This window comes from Doryrhamphus excisus, linkage group LG8 (assembly GCF_037039965.1).
Source record: "Doryrhamphus excisus strain RoL-2023G ecotype Guam linkage group LG8, RoL_Dexc_Guam_v1.1, whole genome shotgun sequence".
NCBI lineage: Eukaryota > Metazoa > Chordata > Actinopteri > Syngnathiformes > Syngnathidae > Doryrhamphus > Doryrhamphus excisus.
This window is the reverse complement of record NC_136364.1, coordinates 3,740,040-3,759,154: the sequence shown is the minus strand read 5'-3', so window position 1 is coordinate 3,759,154 and position 19,115 is coordinate 3,740,040. Positions and strand designations below refer to the sequence as shown.

Here is a 19,115-nt window from a genome sequence, read left to right as displayed (position 1 = left end):
ATGACAGCATTGCAGAATGAAAGAAGCACGAGATGAGTGAGGGATAAAATGGTGTGAACAGCTCCTTGACTCCTCCTGCTCTGGAGGAGGAGGCGGGACTCCGGTGCACCTAAACAGACACAGGGCTTGTGTGCTCGACTCAGTCTTGTCAGCAACGTCCGCACAGCGAAACGCAACCTGCAAACCTTGCATTTGTTGTTTTTTTGTTTTGTTTTGTTTTTTAAATTACCGGGACACTTTGTTTCTTCCCCTGTGCGGTAAAGCCTTGCGTGTATGCGTGTGTTTTAGACGGGGGAAGGAGAACAACCACCTCCAGCACCAGACGGACGTGATAAGAACCCTTCATCGGCTTGAAGTGTGCACCACATAGGGCGACAACCGCAAGGAAGGCTGCAGGATCTACAAGGACAAAGACATAGACGGGGGTGGAGAGACAGACGGACCGCTGCAGCCATGCCCGGGTTCGACTACAAGTTCCTGGAGAAACCCAAGAGACGCTTCCAGTGTCCGCTGTGCAGCAAGGCGATGCGGGAGCCGGTCCAGGTGTCGACCTGTGGACATCGCTTCTGTGACACCTGTCTGCAAGAATTCCTAAGGTACGCTCCAAATCATTCATGCATCTATCTCTCTCCGTGTTTGTGTGTGCACTGATACTGGAGACGGTGTAGTTTCGGTTGAGCTTAGGTCAATAAAAAGGAAGTAAAGGTGTGTCCTGCTCACCTTTCCACCAGGGCTACAGACACCCTTCTAACACATGAGCCTACCTCTAGGCCTTCAAACGTCTGCCTTTGTACCATTTGATATGGAACAGAGGATGTATCACTATGAATTCTTGGGTGGAAAATACATAATTGTCCCTTTAAAGCAACAGTGGCTTGTACCCTGAAAGCTAGCTGACAACATTGACATTTGACTGTTTGGGGTCACGGCTGCAAGGAAAAGGTGCAGTGGGGTCCACTGGGGTATATATATTATTAGTGTAGATTACTACAACCTTATTGTGCATTCATTTTCTCACGTATTGTCTTTTTTTGTTTGAGTTCTAAGCCTCTCTTGACACTTGACCTCAAATGGTTACGGTGCATGTCAAGTATCACACGTGTACTATGTGTACTAGTCTATATTGTGAGGGTAGCACTCTATGTTGAATTCTAGCCAAGTTTTTCAACCAATCTTGCTTAAATTTCACACCTGTGCTTGCCAGTCCTGTAAAGGTGTGTGCCAAATTTTGCTGTTAGCCTAAACATCCTAAAGTTACATTTTAGTATTGTGTACACTGCGGTGACCTGGGGTTTGACAGCAATGCCATCAAGTGGTGCATTTGTCAGAATAGGAACATGTTATGACACATTCTGTGTGTCAGGAGCTGGACAAGTTTGTTGCATATTGTGAGAGGATATGTCAATCTGCTTTATTTAGCTTTGTCTTCTTTGTCTGATCAACACAATCATGACTTGATTGGCTTTGTTGGATTCTTACCTGTGACTTTTCATGTCTGCTTTTGCCCTGAGGTGGCGTCAGTGTGGTTTGAAGGCCTGTGCTGTGTGTGTGTGTGGTTGGCGGGGTGGGGTGGTGGTCCCCTTAGTAAAGAGTATGTTGTGATGAGGAGGAGGTCAGGCTGGGGAAGCCAAGGGAAGGCAAGGGGGTAGCCTAGTTGCCACCAGTGGAGGATTAGACAGGGAGACTCTTCCACGGTGTCAGTCTCTAGAGTTACTGAGGGACCTTTCACTTGGAGGTCAGACACCTTCCTAATCTTCGACTTTGATGTCAGCGCTAGTAAAAAGACGTCTTTGTGTCTTATTTGCATGTTTGATACTGTCTAATATCACTCAAAGCTAACTGGCACCGCACTTCAGCAGTAGGCGTGGCTGAAAGATCAATACCCCAAGAGATGTATTTTACATTAGGAAGCCACTGTTTACTGTAAATCACTTTTTATTTGTGATGGCCTTCCACAAATCAGTTTGGATCACCACAAATAGATTTGCCACTACTTGTTTTCCCTCTCGCATGAACACATTATAATGGGACTGTCTGTGAATGTAGTAGCTAGTAAAAACAGTCCGTTGCCAACTTAGCGACTTTGTGGCTATCCTTAAGGACTCGTCAGAGCCGTCTAGGTACTCGGCCCTTTTGCAAAAATGGGCATTGATTTTTGGAGACTCTGACGTGCCCCTCCCCCATCTAAGGCCACTCACAAGCGGCTCAGGCTTGTTTGTGACATTATAAAAAAGAAGCAAGTAGTTCTATTGTAAACTTGTTTGTTTTTTTTGTCTTGCATAACGTTATTCCCCTCTCCTATAGCATCCATTACAATTCCATGCAACACTTCCCACATTTCTGAACTTCCTGTAAATTATTCCATCTAACCACACTTTCTAAAAATACAATGACATTGTAAATGGAAAAAAGAGTTTTCAAGTTCACAGAAATGTTGTGATTTGTGTTTGTGTGCTGCATTTCCCTGGGGGGGCAAATTGAGTTCAGCCAAACTGGTTTGTTGTTCGCAGCCTTCATCTATGTTCTCAGACTGTAACGCCACCCTTTGCTTCCAGCATGAAGACAGCCTGAGGAGGGCAACTCGCATACAACTTCTCATGAAAGTACACCCTCTCTCTGCAAAGAGGAACATAGCTGATGCGTCCACTGGCCAACCTTTTTGGGTCAGATAAGCGCGTAACGACTCCATCACAAGCTGCCTGGAAGCCAGAAAGCAGAACTCGTGCTCTCTATACTCCCACAGACAACTTAGCCAACCTGGGGATGTTTGTAGTTGAGGAAGTGTGTGCTTCTACTGGGTCAGGGTGTCAGCAGTGCAGGTGTAAATAGGATTTAGCAGCAGTATGCCAGCAGCATGCTGGACGTCAGTGTGGACCTGGGAAATTAGGCTACAAGACTGGATTTTATTGTTTCTAGGCCTGTCAAGATTACAAATTTTGCAGGGTGGTAATTGTCCTAAAATATTGTAGATAAACTATAATGTTGTCACGATTATTTTGAGACCATTTCTTCATAAATCTACTTTTAATATGTGGCATAATAATGTCAACACACCATAACAAACGAATGTTGGCAAAAAACGGAAAATAACTCCTAAATACTCTGAAGATAATTGGACAATTTTGCCCTGTAACTGAGTAACGGATGTAGCTTGGCTAACTTTTCTAATGGGATGTCAGCCACTGCAAACATTTTTACAAAATACTGAACAATTTGTAGTGCACATGCCTGTGTCTAAAGAAGAAGTAATCACTGATGCAATTCCAATTGTAAAGTATTTTTATGACACCCCTAATTTGGCAGCAGTCAGACAGGATGTGGCACTCTTATTTTGAAGGCTGGAAGAGTATTGTGTGTGTTTTCAGAATGTTTGATGATGGTTAAGAATAAATGTGCCTCAGGTCTTATTTCACTTAAAACATGCACAACATCTGCAAGTGTTAAAAGACGTAAACACTCATAGAGCCTGAGTGGTACACACACAGCCGCAGTAGCATGCTCTGCTAAACTAAGCTAAGCCATTCATGCTCCATAAGATGAGTTTTTCCGACAACTTTTGTTTAGTTCGGGAGGGTGGTTAGTGTTTGTGATATTCTAAAAAGGTGCAACTTCAAAAGCAACCCTTTTTGAGCGCCTCTTCTCTCATAAGTGGAGCAAACAAGTGAGGGAGACGATGGGTTTCTCTCATGTTTGGTCCTCAGAAACAGGCTCTTGGGATACATTACTGGTAGATTAGACCATAGGCAGTAGATACACATACAATCTGCGCTACACTGTCTGATTGGCATCTATTTCATTAGCAGCATATGCGAGTCGAAGATACTAGGTCAGCTTACTTGGCCAATGTCTTTGAAAGTGTTCACAATCAAGCTTATTGATACTGACAGATACCAAGTTAGCGTCTTGGCCTGCTCCTATTGTACAAGCTCCTTTTTGCTAGCAATCGTCACCTCCAGTTTTGGCTGGCCAGTCTAGTCTGCCTGCTTTCTTAATGCTGCTGCTGAATGGCATTACCGCAATGTTAAGAATCCTTCCTTAAGGAGTTGGCACAGAATTCCACCATTGAATTGTCAGCTTCCCTGAGTCCTTTATAATCCTGTATGCTCCCTTCAAAGTGTGTCGAAATAAAGACAGACTTCCCTGGAGAAAGGGTGGAGGACACGTGTGGGTTCCCAGAAGAGCATGTCTCAATGCTAAGAGGAGCTGGTGTGTGTCGACTTGCACTTTAGCATGTGATGCTAACGGGCTGCCTTTCCGCTCGAGGTGCAATGACTAAATACTCCTGCACGGCTGTCCTGGAGGCTGCCCCAGCTCGGGTACAGCGTCACAGGGTGCAATGCAAGTTGCCCTCACTGCAATTAAATATGAGTCACATGCTGGGGTATTGGAGTGCACGCCACACTTTGCTTCGGCCTCAATACAAGGCTTGCGTGGACACCTAATGGTATGTAACCAAATTTCCTATCAGCGTGCGAATTGGGACCACACATGCCAGACACATCGGGGGTCATCAGTCTGCCGTGCGCTGAGCCGCAGTAATGCCATGCAATGTGACAGCCTTGTCTCTGTGTGGCCGTGATGTAGGACCGGGCTCGAGCTCTGACGAGGGCGTAATTGGTTTGTACGGCTCGGGAGCGTCTTCCCGCGAGCTTCCAGAGTCGGTGCTGACAAACCGCTGACTTAGTCACAACTCCAAAAGTGCGCTAATATGAGCTATAATTATTCTCTGAACAACCAGCTCTATATTTATTTAATCTTTTCAACTGCTGTGTGACACTTGTGTGTTGAGCATGAGCCTAGTACTTCCTTCCCTTCACCGCACGGCCTCCTTTTACTACCAGTTGTCTTTATGTAGTCACATCTTATTGTTACTTACCCCGATAAGTCTCTAAGGGGCTCAAGTTGTTCCCGTTGGCTTCATTAAAGGTAATAAATGACTTATTTATGCTTTATGAATTACTTATAATCTGCGGCAAGAAGAAAAGCTTTTAATTGCCAAGCTGTACAAAAATCCCAGAGGTTTGTGTTTATCTTCTCGGCTTAGGTAATAATCCTTGCTAAATAAACAAACAAATCAGCCTTAATAGGTCTACACTTTAATGTGTATATACTGTACACAGTATGTGTATGTTGTTCAGAATTGATTTCGGTCCAAATTGTCTCCCGATACTCAGGATTCTTGGCGTATGTCATAACTCTAACAGAAAAGTGAGCTGAGAGAAAATTGATTAGAGTGCAATCCCCTCCCCCCCTTCCACTAAATGGTACCTACCCTGCTTTATATCAGTGGTTCCAAAACTTTTTACAGGCGTGTACCCCTTCAGACATTTGACCTGAAGCCATGTACCCACCGTAGAAACCTTTTCATCTTAATTAACATTAAATATTCAACATAATTACTTAGTTAATTGCTTTTATTGTAATTCTGTGATTCTCGGTTTCCTGTAGTATTTTCAAGTGGCACCCCAAATCGAGGTGAGTAGAGCCGGACTGAGGCAATAGTGTGCATTAGTATGAGTAGAATAAGTTGGTACCGTTGGCCAACATGATGATAAAGAGCCTTCTGGGAGTGGACTGTTTTAGAGGCATACAGGCATCTCTGTTGTCTTTTCCTGCCCACCGAAAAGGAACCGTGCCTCAGTTGCGGGTGCAGCTGGGTTCTTTGAGCCTCACTGGGTCTCTGTGTCCAAGTGGCATGGCTGCCACGGACGGTCGGCGAATGAATGACGGTGTTTTCACAAGCGCTGTGCTCGTCCCGGCAACACAGAGATCATTCAAAGTCGTCCCCCAGCAGGTGTGCTGAGTCCAGATCCGGAGAGTTCTAAGGAGGGCTCGACTGCAGTTCCGTCCCCAGGAAGCTACACAGAGAGATGTGTATTGATGATGAGTGAAAACCCTCAGGCCTCTGCTCTACACTCTGAGGGCTGTGAACGCTTCACAGAGATGCATCCAACACCATGCATAGTAGGAGCAGGACAAATTTTGTATGCTTGCCTGCATTGCTGTGATGTGCACATGGAAGTCTGCCATTGCTGTACTCAAGGGTAGGCTTTAAGTCTCACAGGTTTTCATCTTATTACTTCCTGAAGAATAAACAGAACATGATACATTCTGGAGCATTTTCAAATACTGGACCTTCTGTTTATTTCCCAGCCTTGCCGCTGACTCAGTATGCAAATTGATTGGGAGTGTTCCTTTGCTTTACTTGCTTCATATGATATTAGACATCAGTTCACCACATATGTTGATGATGATGATGAGGAACAGCTCTGTCAGTAGGAGTAGGAATGTGTGTTTGTATGTTGAAAGTAAGCAGCCCAAGCAAAGAGTCTGAGAATGTAATCCAAGCCAACTCAGGAAATGCCCCTAAATCTCAGTGTTGGACTGCCATAATGAAACGGACACCCAGTGTTCCAGTGGTGGTAATAGCAAAGGTAAACACCCACAATTTTTCCCACCCGTTAAAGTCTCAGGAGATGTTTGGTCCTGAGCAAAAAGCATGACAAATCCGTTTTTTTTGTTTACAGACTAAAGAAAGCAAAGTACGCATGATTATTTGCAAGAGAAGGCCACCACTGTAAACCATCCATACTGTTACCGGGTCTCCTGGGTGATGATGACTTTCCTGAAAGGAACGTGTCCTGTCCAGTTCCTACAGCTGCATGTACGCAAACGTATCGGGAATTAATGTTTCTGACCTTCAATGGCATTGAAACTATTGTGTTTTGATATTGTCTCATGATGACGCAGGAGGCAAACAACTAAACTTGACTGATACGTGTATGCAAAAACAGCAAAAACAGTTCAGTCAACTGCACACATCCCAAATGCGTTGACCTTTTTCATTCGTGAGTGCTTCAAGATGACCCTGGAGCCTCTTGTTGACGTCCGTCCTGAACCGTGACTTCTCGCCCAATCAGGCGCTGACCACATATGATGATTTTTCACCGCTTGCTCTAATTTCATGATTGAGGGGCATTTTTGTGTCGTGGTTTACACAAAGTCTGTGACTCACCTTCTGCACCTGAGTCACTGCAAGTCTAATGGCTGCAATTACCGCCCACGCTGCACTCCGCCTCCCAAATTTTGCGTAATCGAGCACAGTAGGGGTTTGCATAATCCAACAAATAGACATTGTGGTAAAAAGTACTACACATGGCAACTGGCCACAGTATTAGGCAAGCCAATTCATAAATTCTGTTGTACTAACACTTATTTTGTCAGTAGTCCTAACACTTTCATACGACCTAATGGCATTTGTGGCGGCCATTATGGGTGGAGGTCAAAATGCTTTGGAAGACATGTTAGCATACCTGTATACAAATATCCTCAACATTTTGTAATGATTAGACAATGACTAAAGGCCAATTAGTTGCTTTGAATTGATGGTGGCCACATTTTTCGACCGATCTTGTTCAAATTTTGCACACTTGTGCTTGTAAGTCCTCTAAAAATGTGTACCAAATTTTATGGTGATTTGTATAAACACCCTAAAGTTACAGTGTTTTGTTAAGCGCATTGAGCTGTGCGAGAAAATCAATCAGTGAGTGGATGTATACAGTGTAAACTCCCCATAAATGAAATTATAGTAACCCAGGAATATGTTTGTAATCCAGTTCGAGACATGCCTCAACTTGCCCTCCCCTATCTCGGGCCCTTCAAGAGAGATCTCCCCTGCCTTCTGTGCTTGGAAAACATTCCAGCAATGCACTGGAGAATCTTGCCTAGCACACCCTACGCGTGCTGGGGCCGAGCTGAGCACAGCCCCACTGTTGGACCGCGGCCAGTTGGCTCTCCATCCGGATGTGCATGGCGACTAGTGCCAACATGTGGCCGGTACGCATGCAACGTGAAATAGTTGGCAATAAAGGTGTATTTATCATGACACCCACAAACTGGCACACTAAACCCAGCAGTGTAGTTTCTTTTATTCACAGAACGGATGAGGCGAGTCTGACTGCTGCATTTGTGGGCCTCAGCCTATCGTCTTAATTGAGCCCCTCCCCTCTACACGTTCTGTCTGTTTGTCTTGTGCACAGGTCATTGATCGCTCGAGCAGTGGTGCACACATGGTTAAAGTCCCACAGAAATGATTCCACATGGGTGACTGTCTGTCGCATTCATGTCTGGCGTCTGTGTTGAACCCTTGTCTAACCCCTAGGGTTGAATTTGTAAATATGAGTATCTCCCATGTTTTCGACTCACTATTTGGTGTGTTTACATTATGTCATATGGGAAAAACTATATGTAATTTTAATTAGCACCCTTTAGTGCAGCTAATCCAGAATGCCACAGGTTAAAATATGAACTCTGTGTAGGTCATAAATATTTTATTGTCACTTGTAGTTTTTCATCCAGGAAGTTGAACAGCTACGTATATCACATGTCTGTGATGATGCGAGGTGTTGACATGATTGCTATGTGAGTTGACTGTATCACCTTGTAGTAGTGTATAAATAAGCTGCATACCAGCGTGATAAAACATCTGCATCTAATGCTTCACACTCAGAAGAGTATGCATAGGCACGGGCGCTGTGCTGGTTGCTGAGGACCTCCGCCAGGCATGTGTAGAATCTTTTGTGTGAAAGGCGAGCTGCTGGGAACTAGGAGAAGCGACCAGAGTGTGGTGTGGAGGGTGCCAGGCGGGCCAGGCACCTGTCCTCAGTGAAAGGCTCCTCTGTGGAGACCAACAGGTGTCAGCAGAGAAGTTAAGCCCTTGAGTTGAATCAGGCCCCATTCTGTTTGGTTGTGAGATAATTTCCCAGTTGCCCTTCTTCCTTTCCAGGCCTATATTTGACAAGATCCTCCTTCCTGCCAACACTTCTCTGTCTCACTGCCTGCTTTATTTACCGGGGTGGTCAATAAGTCCTGTGGGGGACACTAACTCCCTTGTGGTGTGTCTCAGGCTCGTTTTCACGTGGCGGGATGCTCGGCAACGCTTGCTTCCTGCCTTGGAAGAGGGACCCTATTGATCTTGTCCCGGGAAGGATGTCAGGTGCACAAGCTAGATGGAGCGCTTCATTTATAGACTCTCTGATGGTGGTGATGGACTGGTTGTCAGTTTAAACCCTCAGCCTGTCAATGTTAAGTAATGCCACAGTAAACTGATGCACAATTGCAAACAAAAACCTCCTCTCCACTCTGTTGAGTACTTCCTCTCGTAATGAAACGTCATGCCATTTATCTCATTGTTGCTCTCGGCAACAGTGGCAGTTTGAGGAATTCTTGCTGGAGGAACAATGCAGCCCAGGCGTTTGGAAACAAAGGAGGCAGGTTTTTTTTGTTTTGTTTTTACGTCAGCACCTCGCCTCACCAACAAAGAAATTGCGTCTGCTAGTCAGACGAGTGGATTAGTGCAGGATGGGCCTCAGGATTTGGAAATGCACGTGTACTTTATAGGTTCTGACTGATAAAACACGAGTCATGTCTGATGTGATAACAGCTGACTGCTGGTATGTTTTATGACCTAGTGAATTCATTTACATGTATATAATACAACTGCTACACACACACACACCGAAAAAAGGTTTCTCCTCCCCTCAGAGTTACCATGGACACCAAAGCACAGAACCTAAAAACTGTCGGTGATGTACAGTACACACACGTCACAGGAGGAAGAGCTTTTCTTCTTGCAGTCTGCATGCAAACAAGCAGCATAATTTATGTTAAGCTATGTCCACTTTGGTAAAACATCAGATGCCTCAAGAAAGTCATTCCAGGAAAAGGCATGATCACAACACTTTATGTATGTATTTGATGAATACCTAAACAACTCAGGGTGTCACGGTGTCTTGTGTCATGAGATCACGCAAGATTAAAATGTGAAAAGATTTCTCTTTTGAGCAAAGCTGTCTCACAACAACAGGGCAGCCAGAAGCCAATCGGATTATGATTATGAATGATAATACACGTAAGATGGAAGTGGCAGTCTGCAAGGCATTATTGGAACTGCACATGAAGTGCTTAACGCACACTATAGACCTTGCAATCCAACCTAGCTCGGTGTCCCTAGCATCAGCGAGCAATGTTTGGGTGTTTTTTCTGCCAGAGTTCAACAGCTGTTGCCAAGCAGAAGCTGTAATCATTCTTCATTTGAGCAAAGTTGCTTTATTTGTCAGATCAAAACACGTAGATGTTCATACTTGTTTGCACCTTTATCACGGAGTGGGTCTATTTACGCTTGTTATATTTGACTGCACTTTGCAAGCACCACTACCAGTTTGGTTTCATACAAATCTCATATGTATGTATGAGATGTATGTTGACAACATAGTCACTGAATTTAGTAAGTAGGGGTATGCATTAAAAGTGAAACTCAATGTGTTTCTTACTCGAAGTATCTGCCAGGCACACCTCCGATTGTACAGTATGTCTGTGCAATGCCAAGCTACATAAACCCCTCCACAATACAACCCAGCTCAAGCAGTGAAGGCGGAGCTTGGATAAACTCCTTTGTTGGCTGGCAGCGCCTCGCCTTACTGGCGAAACCAAGACAGTCGGGCTTGCCGAACACGCACAGGTGCCCGCAGTGTGGCGCCTATGGACCGTGACTCATTGCAAAAAACCTCTAAAAAGTGGAAAAATAGAGCAAAAACTCATAATGTAACTACAAAAAGCTAAAACGTCTAACTTATAAACTAATATCACAGACTGTACAAATTCCCTGTGAGAAAATACTTAGACATGTCACCGATGCCAATTCCGCTACTTTACAGAGTAAGTTCAATTAAATATTTCATTATTATGATATATTTTCATTACTGGCTGGCGAAGAGTGGCACAAAGTTAGCAGGGATAGGCTCTGTCATAGCCCCGACACCCTAATGAGGAATAAGCACCATAGAAAATGAATGAATGAATTATGATAACAGCGGTTATCATGTTAAAATTTCATCTCATCTGGACCCCATCTGGCGCATCATCTCATCTTGTGAGTTGGTTGTCTGGTGACAGCCCCCTCCCCATACAGTAAGTAAGAGAAATGCTATTAGTATCAGCATTTCATCACATTACAGCTTATTCATTGGGCCTGTTGGACATATTTAAACATTACAGAGCACATTTGAGAGCTTAGAATTGTTTTTTAAAGCAGTGAAAAGACTGCCAAGGAACAATGGCGAAATAGGATGATTCTTTCTCTTTTTCTTTCCTTTAGTTGCAGACAGAGCGTAGTATAAAAATAGAGCCCATGATGGAAAAACAAACAAAAAGAAACCCACTCCAATGTGTTTGAAAATGAAAGAGTGACTTCTGCAAGCATCTAATTTGGTCGTTCACAAGCGAAATATGCAGAATACAAGGAAGGGTGTTCAGTCCACATTATTATCTTTGCAAAGGAACTATTTTGATACAGCTTTGTATAGGAGCACTTTAGATTGTGTCTTATTATTTAGCCAAACTCTGATCACTTCTCGCAAAATCCAGCAGCTCATAATGCACACGATGGAACAAATGGAAGTTAATGTATTTAAAAGTATAGACTCATAGGCCCCGCTTGGAAGTTGATGGGAGATGTGATTTAGAAGTCACAAAACCAAGGCCAAGGAGTCCAAAACGTTACAAACAAGGGTTGTTGAAAAAAATAAATTTGCAGATCCATATTTAGACATGTTTGTCTGTACACAAATCTTAAAAGAAAACTAGGATGTCACCAAGTAAGCTTACCCATTGACATTGTCCCATAAAAAGCCTCCATAACTGGTTAAAGGATTATCGTCTTTTAAAGCAGAATTTCCATTTTGATTCCCATGCTAGCATGCATGCTTATTTTCCATGTCGCACATGTAGCATGCTAGTCAGGAGCACTTCAACTCCCACACATTTATGTGTAGTCATTCCATGCTGTGCTTCTCTGCACTTCTCACTCCAATCGGCTGATTCATTGTTGCCATTTGAAGGGAAAATGAGGTGAATGTGTCGCCATATGTTGGCGGGCGGTTCTCCCTTTAATAGGCCAGGCAATGGCTTTGGCACCACGCGCTCGTGCTTCTCCGTCCAACGGCAACATTCCGCGGGATTAGTGTGGCAGCAGCGGTGGCAGCGCAGCTCCTCAAAGCCATCGCTGGCTGCACATGCCCCGCCCCCCACCAACCTCTTACGAGCCCCCATCTGCCCTCCGAGGCCCGGCTAAAATTAGAGGCTCCATCTGTGATGAAACAGCCAAAATTCACACGCGGAGCTGCTTCCATTCGGGCTCTTGTTCTTGTGCAGAGTCCTTGCAAATGAGTGTAGTAAAGACTGGGGAGTGTGGACTTTGGCACCTACTCGGAGGCGATGGTGACACTTCCTCACAGGCCAGCAGGTCCCCTTCACACGGGAGACATGTTAAAGAGCACCACTCTCATTGATCTCCGCACTGCAACCACATCAAACCACTTTCAACCTTTCATGAGTCTCATATCTCGGCCAAGGAGGTTGGGTGAGGGGCTTTATGCTGCCAGCTACAATAATGAATGGTGCAAAGTCGAGCTCCTCTTGACCCCCTGTGACCCGCAGCAGTTAATGAAAGTGGATTGATTTTGCTGTAGCTCGTGCACGTACTGTAGCAGCACGGTTGAGACGAAATTGACCCATTGGAAACAAGCGATGCTGAGCATTTGGTTACAGTTTAATCTTTTATCCATTTGAACGCATTTCTGTTTTTCTTGGCCAACTTGAAGGCACACCACTATTGTGTGAGTGTGTGTCTGGACAGAAGCTAAAGCAGCTGGTTAGCTTATTTTAGCTCTCCTTAAATCACTCTTTTTCTGGCTTTAAAAAGCAATTTCTGGATTATTTAGCACAGAACACTAATGCACAGTGCACCATCTTTTTAAAAAGTGTTAAGAATAAACTAGTGGGCTGGGTAAGTAACTTTTTAGAAGCTCATTTTGTTACCCCTTGGACACAGCTACGCTAGCTAAACTAAGCTAAGTTGCAGTACTACTTCTTTGCCAGTTTAGTCTTTTCGCTGAAATGTTTGGATTGGTTTAATTATAAACCAATATATGTAATGAAAATTTTGAAGCACGTTTCCTCCATATGTGTCATTTCCACCAAATTCACACCTAATGTTAAGGGGCTTTAGAAAAAGCGCCAGGCTAAGCTAACTAGCATCTTACAATCTTAGGTACTAATGACGCCAAAATATATTTGAAAGTACTCAACTTAAAACATTTGTGTCATACTGCTGTCATAGAACAACTATGAAATGGGAGTGAAATGTAGTTATAATTTTGATTTTGAGAGCCACAGCTCACAATAGCGGCCTCGCTAGCACGTCATTCAGGAATTAGCACTGCGTTAGCCGGCATGAGCACTAGACTGACTATTGTGGAGAATTTAAAAAAATGGTAGATTTTATCCAACACAGCAAATATGCCTTTCAATTTGTGCAAATAACATTAATGTATTTTGGTGTCATGAGCACTGCACATAACTTATGTGACAGGTGGAGTTTAATTAATCAAAGCACCCCTTTAGTGAGGTTTAATACCCTTTTTTATATTACTTGGTGACCTCAACGCTTTTATCAAGTTTTTCAAGTCGGCTCATTTTGTTAGCTATTGACAGAGCTAGGCCAGCTAACTAATACTAATCAAGCTAAGTGTGTTATACCCTGCATATCCAGTTTAAAGTTGAAGGACAAATTAGGAGTAACTAGTCAGTTCAGAACACCAATAAATTGATAAGACGACCGTGACTTGGCGTGGAAGTCTGATGTCGCTGATGGAAGGCGACAGTGTGAGGAGATTATAAATACTCGTAAGCGCAGTCTCCCCTTCTCACACACTTAAAGATGGATTACGGCATCTCACGGCTTGGCGCTCAGCCCGCAGATGGCTTGTCTCTGTTGTCCTCCTCCGCCCTGTGACCCCTACCTTAAGGTCTTTTCTTTGCTTCCTTCCTCTGCGTCTCGCTCGTCTTTTGGCAGGTGGCTTCTTCTCCTGTCAATAAGCTGCAGCGTCTAGGCCTCCTTGCAAGCTTGTTTCCAAGGAAAGTCTTTAAATATAGAATGCTCCTCAGGGCATTGTTTAGCAATTGTTTGGCACTTTGCACACCCCTGGTGTAAAGGGTGCAAAAACGTCACGTTCATGCTCAGACAATAGAAAAGTTTTGCTTGTACTACTTTTCTGAGATAAAAATCTATGCAGAAACACAGTCGCACACTCAAACAACTTCCGCAATGTGACTTATATCCCTCATAGGTGCCGCCAGTGCATTTGCATAGCTGACATTTCAACGAGGGGGTGGGGGGGGGACAACTCACTAACCTTTTTGAACCTTTGTTTCATGCCATGTGAACTCAGCGGCGCTCGGCTCATGCTCACAAATGTCAACGAGCCGCGAGGAGAAAGGAACAGAGGGGGCGGGTGGGTTACGTAAGCCATGACGGCCTCAGGTGTGTGTGTGTGTGTGTGTGTGTGAGTGTGCGCGCGTGTGTGTGAGTGAGTCCTCATAGGGTTTGTGGGTGCACATCTGTGTGGGAACTATGTCAACTCATCTCTCTGTCTTTGTGTTTGTAGTAGCTCTGCTCTTTTTTAAAATAGATGCTATATTGGTTAGTGAGCGTGTTTGGCGGTGAAGCCAGGGAAAGGGGCCAGACATCCACCCACACTCACTCGTAGTAGTGCCTTTCTTACACTTGCATCATTTTTCTTCTGCTGGCAAAGCAAGAAGATTAAAATAACATGGTAATGGATACGGGATATTTTCTACTGTGTAGAAGTTTAGCCGCTTCGGACTTTGATTGAATTTTCCGCCTGTCTTTGCTGGCGAACCTGCCTCGCCTCAATGTCAGCCATTGTTGCCTCGCATCAAGCGGCAGTCACATGGGATTTTACAGGTGTCTGATATCTGGACCGACAAGAACTTGCACATAAACAAAGGATGACATCATCCTGAACTCATTAATTAGATGAGCTTTCTAAATATAGCATTGGTAAACAGAAATAAAGTTAGCCGGTGAGGTGCTTATTCAGCATGTCTCCTTCCCAAAAGAGCTATAAAGTGCATTTGAGTCGCCGTTGGGTACAGGAAGTGTATCAGGTAACACAGGTGGAAACCACCCAAGCGCCAGCAGCGACATTCGACCCCCTTTTGGTGAGCGAGTGAATCTAGTGGATTCGGGACGTGAGAGCTTGCTTCTCGCAGGCCTGTAGCTTTGTTGTTTCACCTACAGTATACTTCCTTCAAGACATGGTGGAATCCTCAATTGCTGCTGTTGGCATACTTTCATATAACATACTGACTGTACACTGTGTTGCCCTGAAGCAGGAAGTCCCGCCTCTGCAGTCTTATACACAAAGCAGATGGATTTGAGGTGGGTGGGGGATTATAGCAACTTATGGGAGTTTAAATGAAATTCCTGTTTTCCCTCAGCATTACTGGAGAGGAAGTGTGGAGGAATTCAGTTGTGAGGAAGTCTGCACGGGGAGGCAGTGGTGGTATTAGAGGTTTTGTTTGTGTTTATAAGAGTTAAAAAGAGGAGAAAAGTGTGACCTTTGAGCCTGTGGATAGATAAGCAATGAAGGCTGCTCTGTGCTCTGTGCTCTGTGCTGTGCTATTGTACTCAATGATAACCTGCTTATGAGTCCATTTTAGAGCGGTAATGTGTCACAGACGTCTAAAGCCCACATGCATGTCATTAGTTTAGCATCTCAGCAACCAAACAAAAGGCTTGTCAATGCTGTAATTCATGTTGTATATTATGTGTAACGGATAAACAATATGACTATTGGCATATTGGACTATTTAGATTTTAGGTGTATCTGAATGGACAGACAGATGTATACATTTGCAGTGCACGAGTGGACAGATATGTTTATATTAAATGTCGCTATGTGAACGGACAGCCATATTTTTACAGTATTAGGGCCCTATAAATTCCGTTTTATTTTTTCCCAAATTCCGTTTTATTTTTTCCCAAATTCCGTTTTTTTCCGTTTTAATTTTTTGGAATTCCATTTTTGTTTTACCTTTTACTCATTTTACCACAAAAGAATGCGTTTTAATAATGTTTATGAATAAAATGCACACTAATTAATTAGAAATGAACTTACATTCATTGAGGCGACACAATATTGCACTTTTCCTCAATACTTTACTACTGCATCATGTAACACAACATTGCACTAGGTACTTCAAATAAAAAATGTTTGAAGTGAAAACAAATGACATATTAAAAAATAATAAAGTGCTCAACCAGCCTTTTCTCTTCAAGCGAAAATATACTTGACTTTATACAAAACACAGTCAATTTTTTTAACATAGAACATATTAGATGTTAGATGTCACAGATGGTGACTACCACTACGTTGTATATTAGGCTGATAAATTAACATTAACTTACCAATAACGATGTTTAGCACACTGCAATCCCTAGCATCAGTGGTCTCATCCACAACAACGGAGAATTTTTTCCCCCGGATCTTCTGGAGCACAGAGGAGATGTGTTGCTCAAACACTCGGGGGAGGTGAAGTTGTCGGAGGCTGCTGGCATTTTCAGGCAGCGCTCCTCCGTTTGCAGTGCTTCACGAGAAAAGGACGTATTTTTCCCAACTTCTCCAAGGGGATGTCGGCCTCAGCACACATGCTCACAAAATCCTCGACAAAGTCTTTTCTTAAGTCCGCTGACTTGAACGAGGCAGTAACGCATGTCTGTCGGGGCCGCCTGCTAGCATTAGCGCTATGCGTTTCTTTTTTTTTTTAGATGACTTTTGGATAACAAGTGGTCATCACATGTGTTTTTTCGCTTCCAGTCAACTGAGTGTTGACAGAAAGTACAAAATAACATGTCACCAGATACATAGAAGTCACCTGGGTACTGCTCGGCTCTGTATTTCGGCGTTAGCGTGGTATTGCGCAACTTCTTCGCAGACGGGGGGAGTGCCATGTTTGGAAAAAGGGCGGTAGGCAGGTATTGTGTCACATTGATTACCGACCTCCGGGAACGATTCCCCAGGTTTATGTTCCTCTTTCTCATGAAAACAGCATTTCCGCGATATTCCGCATTCAAAATAATTTCCGTTTTTATTGTCCAATTCCGCGATTCCGTCCGCGATTCCGCGAACGCGGAAATTATAGGGCCCTACAGTATGTTTTTGTGATGGGATATAAAGATCACATTGTGCGTAGACAGCTGTTTACATTTTTTATGTATAGTTAAATGTCTTCTTCTGACCTTCTGTGAGCTTGTTAAACTGACTGACACATTACCGCCACCATCTGGTCGGAGGCTGCACTGCAACTGAGCGTCTCATGGATAGCATACAGTAGCATAGCGGCTAGCCTATCTCTGGTGTCTTCGTTTGATAACCTACTACGCCTTCCCACGGCTCTTGTGGCCCACTGGTGCAAAACTCCAAGTTTTTTGCGGCCCTGTAGGTGGTGATTGAGGCCCAAGTTTGGGCCGTAGTCCTATGGTTAAGAATCACTGCCTTAAACTGTATTCGTATGTTCGCTTTTGGCCAAATAATAGGCTGTAGTCAACCATGACACAGACAGACTTATGTGAAGCATACATGAACACTAAGATGTTAACATTGCGTGTTCGTGAATGGACGGACTGAATGATGTTCACTTGGTATGTACAATATGTGAAGGAATAGACTGATATAAGCCTGAAGTGAGTTTACCGGTCAAAAGTTAAATATTATTAAAACAGTCTAGGAGGGAAATGGAACCAAGTGTGGACCTCAGTATCTCCTTGGCTACGGCCCTGTTAGAAGTACTGCATAGTTTAGTTGTGAGTGTACTGGGATGTGGACTCCGCGGGGCCCCCAGGCCTCTGGCAGGACTGCTCCCCTATTGAGATTAAAGCTGGGGGGATTTGTCCTTGTCACAGTCTGCCCATCCCTCGCCATATGCAGTATGGCCAAGCCTGTTGTGACACTGGTCCTCGCTCTCAGCTCCCTGAATGGATTGCTCTTTTAATCTGGGAGAAGATTTTCAGTCCTTAGGAGGAATAAGGGTGGAACCAATTAGAAGAGGGTGGGCCTGTAAGGGTCCCAAGTAAAGATGGGCTGCGTTTCACCTCTGGAGGGGATGTCTGAAGTGGAGTAATGATCATGCCGGCCTGAGGTCAGTAAATTGCATTTAAGTGCTCTCCTGTGACATCTTCAGGAACCTTTGTTTACAACTTCTACATGTCACCCAGGAGGCTGATTGTTAGTAAATCATTATTGTTGTATTATTATTATTATTATTATTATTATATTGTTGTATTAGCTTCTATGATCCATGAGCATGTCCTCATCCTGTCAGAATCAAGCCATCCTGGGATGACGAATGGCCTTGAACTGGACACACAGACCTACCTCTCGCTGCTAATGTACTGTCACAACGAGACAACCACAGAGGCCCTCCTGTTGAGAGCGTAGCAGCAGCATCATCCGCCTCCCTCAGCATGAATGTGCGGCTGCAGGGTCGTCCTTTGCGACCAGGGGAGGAATCGTGCTGACAGGCTGTGACGAGGCTCTTTTCGCCTGTCCTCCTCTCTGTGTGTCACTGTGTGGGGCCCGAGCTGGAACGCGGGCCCTGCGGCTCTGTGCTGCCTGCATCACTGCTCTGTCCGGGGCAGGGGAGGGGGGACTGTCGCTTTCTATCTCTTCTTGCTACGTCCTTGTGGGACAGTCAGCACGAGCTAAACTTTACATTTTTTTGCAGACCAATTCAATGTGGCTTTATTTATATAATGACCACTAAAGAAAGCCACAGCAAAAAGCCAGTTATCCACACAATACAAAGGCATTTAAAGGCTGAACACAGCTCATTTTGTCACGTATCGTTAAGTTAGCCATACTGAGTAGTACAGACAAACATGCACCGTTTGTGTTGGTACGCTTCTGATATGTTGCAGACCATTTCTGTTTCTTTGCTCAGCTTCCTGTCCTTTTTCGGGCATTCTTGAGACTGGTGTACCGAATTTCTGATGTTGGCTGTCAATAACGTTGAATGCAGTCTTTGATGTAAAAAGCTTACGTCATGTGACTAACGCACGTAGGTTGGAGACTTGCTCAATGAGAGATAGTGTCTATGATTTGCTGCTGTGCACAGTCAAACTTTGATTTCCATATGCCCCAAATTGCTACAATTTAACCTCAAGTCGCAAGCATTGATGAGAACCGGGACTTTCC

The 19,115-nt window shown here is 44.1% G+C and overlaps 1 protein-coding gene across 1 annotated transcript in view; it reads left to right on the top strand.

The window, feature by feature from the left end:
- The first annotated feature begins 89 nt into the window (after positions 1-89).
- Positions 90-19,115, top strand: part of traf4a (tnf receptor-associated factor 4a) — a 33,656-nt gene continuing 14,630 nt past the window's right edge. Inside the window, exon 1 of the mRNA XM_058079435.2 lies at positions 90-596. Within this exon, the coding sequence (XP_057935418.1) occupies positions 454-596 (143 nt within the window). The 5' untranslated portion in view covers positions 90-453. The remainder of the gene's footprint in view (positions 597-19,115) is intronic.